Genomic DNA, 8,563 nt, shown 5'->3' on the forward strand with positions numbered 1-8,563 from the left:
CGAATGAGGTCTACAAAATCATGAGAGGTATAGACAGGGTGGATAGGAAGAAGCTTTTTCCCCAGAGTAGGGGTCTTAATTACTGGTCATGAGTTCAAGGTGAGGGGGGAAAACGTTAAGGGAGATATGCATCGAAAGTTCTTTACGCAGAGGGTGGTGGGTGCCTGGAACATGTTGCCAGTGGATGGGTAGAGGCGGGCACAATAGCATTACTTAAGATGTATCAAGACAGACATATGAATGGGCAGGGAGCAAAGGGATACAGATCCTTTGAAAATGGGTGACAGGTTTAGGTAGAATCAGAATCCCTAGTGTGGAAACAGGCCCTTCAGCCCAACAAGTCCACACCCTTGACAAAAGCACCAAACCTACACACCCTTGAACACTATGGACAATTTATCATGGCCAATTCACCTAACCTGCACACCTTTCGATTGTGGGAGGAGACTGGAGCATCCGGAGGAAACCCACACAGACAGTCACCGGAGGCTGGAATTGAACTCTGATCCCTAGCGCTGTGAGGCAGCAGCGCTAACCACTGAGCCACCATGTTGCCCCTAAACAGAAGATCTGGATATCTCCAAAGCCTGTGTATCTAAGGACAGAGATGAGGTGAAATTGCTTCATCCAGAGAGTGGTGAGCCTGTGGAATTCTATGCCACACAAAGCAGTTGAGGCCAAAACACACTGTTTGAGGAATTATCAATTTTGTTTTTAAAAAAGGTTCACTTGTGGGATGTAGATGTCACTGGCTGGGTCAGCATTCATTACCTGTCCCGAGCTGCCCTTGAGAAGACAACAAACTGTCCTTTTAAAATTGCTGCAGTCCATGTGCTGTACATGGAGACGGAGGGTTGAATATATCAAAGGGTGTGGGGAGAAAGCAGAAACAGGGTACGGAGTTAAACGGTCAGCCATGATTACACTGAATGAGTTTGAAAATGAGAATGTCCTACTTCTGGTTTCTTAGGATGAGGACTCCTAAATCCCTCTGTGCTATATAGCTTTCTGCATTCTTTATCAATTTAAATAATATTCAGCACCTTTATTCTTCCTGCTAAAGGTGCCAAACCTCACATTTTAGTCTGTCAAGTATTCTGCCTACTTACTGGTCTCTATCCTTCCACCTACATCCTCCCACTTATTTTTGTTATCTACATTCTTAGCTATAGTGCATTAGTTTTCCCTCATCCAAATTAACCTGCGGGGGGGGGGGGAAAGAGAGAGAGAGAGAGAGAGAGAGAGAGAGAGAGAGAGAGAGAGAGAGAGAGAGAGAGAGAGAGAGAGAGAGAGAGAGAGAGAGAGAGAGAGAGAGAGAGAGAGAGAGAGAGACCATTCTCTGAGCAACAAGAATTACTTCTCACGTAATCAGCTCAAGCCAGCAGGGATGTTGGTTTAGGTGTAAGGTTCTTCATCTGGACTAGCCCCCACTACCACAAAACATCGACTCCTTTCCCTGGGGAGGCGTAACTCCCTCTCTCACCTTGTCCCAAACTGACAAGTCTGCCATATCTTCAAATCTATTCTCCTATTGATACAGCTATGCAAATGTAGATTGAAGGCCTTTTTAAGGTATGGCACATTATCTGCCAAATTTTAAATCTTTTCCTCTCCACAGTATTGCTGCAAGTGTGAAGCCAGGTTAGACCCTTCATTGTGATTAGTGATGAGCTGATTTGTCACTGTCGCTGCATAAAATTTTGCTCTTAGATCTTCAGTCCTGCTTTTGTTTGTCAAAAATCCAAACAATTCACTATTGCAAGTTTAAAAAGGAGAAAGCAGTTAATAATAGTGTGAACAAGTTAGTAGAGATGTTGTCATTACACAGTCTCCATAGTCATGTTTCCACTGGAGGTCAGTACTTGTCATCCAGTCACTATTCTCCTGCACAAAACAATTCTCCCCTTATCACTATTTCTTAGTTGTCCTGGTAAATACAAGATGAAAACCTTGCAGTGTCCTTTTCTTCAAAGAAAAAAAAAATTAAGTACACGTTTGTTGTGAAGAATCAAAGGAGGCCATTCAGGTCCTTTAACCTGACCCAATATTTGACAAAATTAGGTCTGATCTGCCTACGCCTTGGCTGAGAGGGAGCCTCATCATGGACCTGGTTTTAAAGAAAAACAATCCCCTTCAAGTGCTTTGATGCCAGCTACAGCTTCAGCGTTTACAGTTGTGTTTTAAATGCATATGTAGATGGCAAGGAATCTACAGAGAGGACATAATGTGCTCTAGTTGGAGAAATCTCCAACAAGTGGAGGCATCAAGTGTTGTTTACATAAATAAAATATTAAATTAATAAGATTTCATGTAAAAAAATTCCCTCTGACCTCAAAACAGGAGCAAGAATAAAGACTGCAGCTTTTGTGAGCAGATACTCTCGAGTGTACTAGTGAACAAAATGCAGTCACTGACATGGGGCAGCAAACTGCTACATGAAAACAGAGGTGTCTGATTAAGACACCACTTAGAGACCGTAGAAAGTGGAGTACGGTAGATAAATGCTGTTCCTGTTATGAAAAGAGCTTCAGCCAACTGAAGCTACACAATGCTGAATGTGCTCCTTCAGGCAACATCTTGCTAAATAAGATGTCCTCTAATCAGTCCCATTATAATAACTGCTATAATGAATTTTAATAAGTTACAACATCTGCTATCTTAAAATGAAAGTTGTTGCCATTAGGAAAACTATAAACTTGAAACAGAGTAAAATTCTCAACCTGACTGGAAAAACTCACTGAATTCAGGTTTCCTGTTCTCAAAAGAATGATTATCCAGAAAAAAAAGTTGTTGACAAAGTGATTTATTTTCACATGATAAAGTAACATTCACCACTATGTAAACCTTCAGTGTCACAGACATTACCCATCAGTTCATGAATTAAAGGACAGTAATGCTGCTTTTTGAAAAAAAACAAACTTATTCTTCACTGGCAATTAGAGCCCATCTCAGATCATAATGGTATGGTCTCCATTGCCCAAAAAAGGAGATATTCAAACTGCACATGACTAAAGAGGAAGTGGAAGAGGAAGCAGGAGGAACAGGGCAGAATGTATTAGATCAGCCTGAGCAAAGGCAGATCAGAGATAAACAAAACATTATTCTCCAGGGTTTTGTCACTTTCAACAGCTACAGCCCTAAACGTTAGAAGCACTTGCGATGGACAATGGATGGCCCAGACTCATCATACTCCTGCTTACTGATCCACATTTGCTGGAAGGTGGAGAGAGAAGCCAAGATGGAACCTCCGATCCATACTGAATACTTCCTCTCTGGGGGAGCTATGATCTTAATCTTCATTGTGCTCGGAGCCAAGGCTGTGATTTCCTTCTGCATCCGATCAGCAATACCTGGGAACATGGTGGTTCCACCAGACAGGACAATGTTAGCATACAGATCCTTCCTGATATCTACATCACATCTCATTATACTGTTAAAAGTGGTCTCGTGAATCCCAACACCCTCCATACCAATGAAGGAGGGCTGGAACAAGGTTTCTGGGCACCTGAAGCGCTCGTTGCCGATGGTGATGACCTGACCATCAGGCAGCTCGTAACTTTTTTCCAAGGCTGAGGAGGTGCCGGCTGTCTGCATCTCAGATTCAAAGTCCAGGGCCACGTAAGCAAGTTTCTCCTTGATGTCACGCACAATCTCCCTCTCGGCTGTGGTCGTGAAGGAATACCCACGTTCGGTCAGGATCTTCATCAGGTAATCAGTGAGATCCCGGCCAGCCAAGTCCAATCTCAGGATGGCATGAGGCAAGGCGTACCCTTCGTAGATGGGCACGGTGTGGGACACGCCGTCACCAGAATCTAGCACAATGCCAGTCGTACGCCCGGAGGCGTACAAGGACAGCACGGCTTGAATGGCAACATACATGGCTGGTGTGTTGAAGGTCTCAAACATGATCTGGGTCATCTTCTCCCTGTTGGCTTTGGGGTTGAGGGGTGCCTCTGTGAGGAGAACAGGATGTTCCTCTGGGGCCACTCGCAATTCGTTGTAGAAGGTGTGGTGCCAGATCTTCTCCATGTCATCCCAGTTGGTCACAATACCATGTTCAATCGGGTACTTCAGGGTCAGAATACCCCTCTTGCTCTGGGCTTCATCTCCAACATAACTGTCTTTCTGACCCATTCCAACCATCACCCCCTGGAACAAGAAGATAAAGATAAGAATAACTCAAGCACTGATTAATCCTTTCAAGAAAAACAAAACTCCGATTCAGGCTATTTCAGTTGTCATTCCATAGTAGTCTTTTTAAAAGCCATTGCTGGGACACAATCACTGGGTCAACATTTCCCCTGGATTTCACTTTGTTAAAAATACTAGTGAATTGCCTCAAACTACTGTAGTCACAAGGTGGTGTCAAAACTGTACCATAAGAGGTAACTTCTAGATGGAAATATACTGCTCCAGGGTCAAAGACAGGATTCAGTGTGGTTTGTCTAATGCACTGGTCCTTTCAGATGGAACTAGGTTTGGCATACCCTCCCCATCATTTTGGGTCTACCTGGGCAGCATGGTGGCACAGTCATTAGCACGGTTGCCTCACAGCACCAGAGACCAGAGTTCAATGCCCACCTCAGGCAACTGATTGGAGTTTGCACATTCTCCCAGTGCCTGGGTGGGTTTCCTCCAGGTGCTCTGGTTTCCTCCCACAGTCCAAAGAGAAAAAAGTGCAGGTTAGGTGGATTGGCCATCCTAAATTGCCCGTAGTGTTAGGTGAAGGTAAAATGTAGAGGAATGGTTTGGGTGGGTTGCGCTTTGGCAGGTTGGTGTGGACTTGTTGGGCCAAAGGACCTGTTTCCACACTAAGTAATCTAATCTAATTAGCCAGCTCACAGGGTAGGAAGTGCTGGCCAACCATTGAAGCCTACCTTCCATAAAATTATGAAGACTCTGGCATAAGGAACAAGATATCCTGCAAGATAGTGGCTCTCATGAAGAGGATCTAGGCTACTTCTTTCATTCTGAGAAAGAGGTTATTTTCAGGATTAGGTAAGAAAGCTCATTTCACAAACAATTGAAGTTAGTTTATGGAGTAATATTACAAGTCACACTCACCACCAATGCTGCTGTCAAACCAAGACCATTTTTTGCATATTACAGTGATGTCATAGGTGAATTTCAGGGCTGGGTTAATATCAGGCCCATTAACCATGTACCCACACACTAGTGTTTGGTATCAAATAGGTAGTTTACAGGAGATAAAGGTACTGACTTTAATTAGGTTACACTGAAGATTCCAATATCCAATTGCAGTACCATGAGTGTTGGATAGCATTTGCTGAATAATCCAAGAATACTAAATAATTGTAGAAAACCCAATTTAAAATAGACCTTCAGCTCAGTTGTCTGTATTGGGAGTTCTGTTAGCATCCAGCCCCTGTCTTGGCAAGCAAACCTGTGAACAGCAGTTGTTTGAACAATTCTGCTTCATTCTTCAGAACAGTTCCTTTAGTGAAGTTATAGTTAAAACCAAACTGCAGTGAGTGATCAAATATTTAAATAGTGCATTCTCCATGGTGACACAAGTTAGTATTCTTGTAAACCGTCTGTAAGCTTGGACTTTCACCATTCACACTAATGCAGTCATGATGGGGTGTACCATCCACAAGTTGCCTTGTGGTAATGGGTCAAGTCCCCTTGGCAGCACCTTCTGAACCATGACCACTACCACATGGAGGACAAGGGCAGATGACATCACTGCCAGGAAACTCCACTCCAATTCACACCATCCTGATTTGGAATACTGTTCTGCCACAAGTCAAACCCTGGAGCCCTTTCCAGACAGCAACCGTGGCTGCCTCCACACACCCAAGAGACCATAGAAATGAGAGTGAGCAATACCTTCAATGAGCAACAAATGTTGACTTTAGCATCACTACCTGGATCTCAGTTAAACTGAGTCCAAACATTGCACTTTAAACCTATGCACAAGGTCTCAGCTCAGTGTAGCCAACACCAAAAAAAATGAAAGGCCAAAAAAAAAAAACACGACCAAATCTATTTGGAGTCTGGATAAGTTGTTTCCTTCTCAGGGATAGATGCCCAAGAGTGGCTCATGTAACTGCAAAGTTTTCAGATGTAACATTAGGAAACATGTTGCACAATACCGGAGAGTCAAGGGTACACACCCAAGAAAGTGAGGTCAGTTAGGAATTTCAAAACTGGTTGCTGAATGAGGATTGTAGAACACTGACAGTAAAGTGGATGAGGCTACACAAATAGACAACAGCTGAACAGCCGCCTCCAGATTCCACTGGGAGAGACACCAGGACATTAAGGAAATGCACAGCTTCAAAAGAGGAAGAGGAATTCTGTGGGAGGGACAGACAGCCAATCTTTCTTCTCAGCAGGATTGAGGAATCAGGAAAGGAATGGCCACATAATCTGACCCATTCCACCTCGATCCTCAGCATATGCTGGGCTAAAAAAAAAACACCAAAAATACCAGGTTTTAGTCCAGCAGGACTACTTGGAAGCACTAGCTTTTGGAGCACTGCTCCTTCATCAGTTAGTTATAGAGTATAACATTGTAAACTTTTGCTATAAATTATGTCTTACAGTAATGTAACTGAAATTCTATATTGAAAGAGACCTGGATTGTTTGCCAATTCTCTCAGCATGTTGGCTTCAGTTTTCTCATGTGTAAAGAAAGAAACTTTAAAGTTATATTCAAGTAAACTTTAAAATTGGCATCATGTCAGCCCAGATAATGCATTTAAGGTGTGAGGCTGTCTGTACCACAATCTTAAAAAACCCAGATTTAGGGACACTAAAAAAAATAGACCCCCTCTCATTCACTTCCACCGAGTTATACCCCTTTACACACACCCCACCCATAGGGTGGGTTTGTACCTGCAGAAATTACATTTATTTTGCTCAAAAACTGCATGAATGCATGCAGTATTCTGTAAAGATTAGAACCATTCTGAACATTACAGCATGACAGTGTCACACAGGGCACCTCACCTTCAATGCATTATTTGGCAGACATTACACTAACTGTTAAAGTTCACTTGAAAAATGTAATTTTAAAAAGTTCTGTAATTTACATAAGAAATAACTGAAACCAACATGTTCATTTTAAGAGGTGAGACTTAAGCAATCCAGGTCTTTTGCAATATGATTTGTTACATCACACTAAACTTACAATCTTATTCTCCACACTACCTGTGGAAGGAGCAGCACTCAAGACTAGTGCTTCCAAATAAACCTGTTGGACTAACCTGGTGTTGCGGGATTTTTAAAACTTTGTTCACCCCAGTCCAACACAACTAGGCAACAGCTCAGGTTTCAGGTCTTCAAATGATTTCAGTCTGCTTTGATGTTAATTAGAAATATCAACTACAAACTGCTACTAGAACATACTGCAGTTAAAAAAAGAGGAGACACAGACTACAAAACTAGAGACATGTTATGTTTACACAAGAGATCAAGTTCCCCACATAACACTAGAGAAGAACAAAAGATCTTTTTGTTAAAATCAGAGCTCACCTGGTGACGGGGGCGTCCCACAATGGAGGGAAACACAGCCCTGGGAGCATCATCACCTGCAAAGCCAGCCTTACACATTCCAGACCCATTGTCGACCACCAGAGCTGCAACATCATCTTCGGCCATGGTTTAGAATCTGCAGGCTAGAGGAAAAACATTTTCTAAATCATTAAAAATTGATCTAAAATGTATTAAGAATAATCACAACAACATCAGCCAACATGCCAGAACCAGCCCTTTGAATTGAAATAAGGGTTACAAAAACATTATATTCAACACAAACTAAAGTCACAACAAACATCACAATATTTAAAGTTGAAACAGAACTTATTCCAACCAATTTAGTTAGAGCACAAATTCTACTTCCTCATACTCCTTAATTTCCAAACCCCACTTACTAGCTCACAGAGAACAGCAGAATTGTCTAACCAGGAAGAATACTACATCAGGATACTACCACTTCTGCCTTTATTGGTGTTGGTCCCCTTCATAGCCCGTCTTAGAACAACCAATCACTGAAGCTGAAGAAGGCGGAGGCGTGCCACTGCAACCAATTGAGAACTGGAGTGGGGTGGAGTGAAGAATAGCTAATTAAGGGAGGATGGGTATCACTAACAGTAATTGAAGGTCGAGGGAAAAAAAGTGCCTGAATCAGAGCTAAGAATCTCATTAACTCACCTTTTACACCTTAAATTTCTTTGAAGAATCGTTCACTTTGTTAGTTGTTTTTAATATTCATATTTACATTGAGGCTGCTGCTGACATGAACATACAAAACAGGAGTAGGCCAATCAGCACCTTGAGCTTGCTTCTTCATTTATTACGATCACGGTTGATTTGACTGTAACCTCAAGCACACATTCTCTCCTACCCCGGTAATTTCAATACCTTGCTCGATAAGCATTTATCACCTCACAATAAAAGTATTCAAGAAGTCAATTTAACTGCATGAGTCTCTGTCTTTCTCCTCCCTTTCCCCCTTCACTTTCTATCCTTCTCCCTGAAAGTGTTTCATACTCGTGTAGGGTTCTAGACCTAAGGGACATGGTTTCAAAATGAGACA

The 8,563-nt window shown here is 42.4% G+C and overlaps 1 protein-coding gene across 1 annotated transcript; it reads right to left on the minus strand.

Annotated features, from left to right (window-relative positions):
• Positions 1-2,787: 2,787 nt before the first annotated feature.
• On the minus strand, positions 2,788-8,003 carry LOC140476839 (actin, non-muscle 6.2-like). Its single transcript, XM_072569654.1, has 3 exons — positions 7,899-8,003; positions 7,501-7,643; positions 2,788-4,149 (listed from the first exon to the last, which is right to left on the minus strand). Exons 2-3 carry the CDS (start codon positions 7,624-7,626, stop codon positions 3,145-3,147), a joined length of 1,131 nt encoding a protein of 376 aa, XP_072425755.1. The 5' UTR covers positions 7,627-7,643; positions 7,899-8,003; the 3' UTR covers positions 2,788-3,144.
• Positions 8,004-8,563: the final 560 nt, after the last annotated feature.

The sequence above is a fragment of the Chiloscyllium punctatum genome, chromosome 5, assembly GCF_047496795.1.
Source record: "Chiloscyllium punctatum isolate Juve2018m chromosome 5, sChiPun1.3, whole genome shotgun sequence".
Taxonomy (NCBI): Eukaryota; Metazoa; Chordata; class Chondrichthyes; order Orectolobiformes; family Hemiscylliidae; genus Chiloscyllium; species Chiloscyllium punctatum.

What these genes read in the sequence shown, in the direction of transcription:
- LOC140476839 (XM_072569654.1), bottom strand. Translation starts at nt 7,626, where the DNA reads ATGGCCGAAGATGATGTTGCAGCTCTGGTGGTCGACAATGGGTCTGGA. An exon ending in TGGGACGCCCCCGTCACCAG is followed by an intron (nt 4,150 to 7,500) that starts GTGAGCTCTGAT and finishes TTCTTGTTCCAG; the next exon opens with GGGGTGATGGTTGGAATGGG.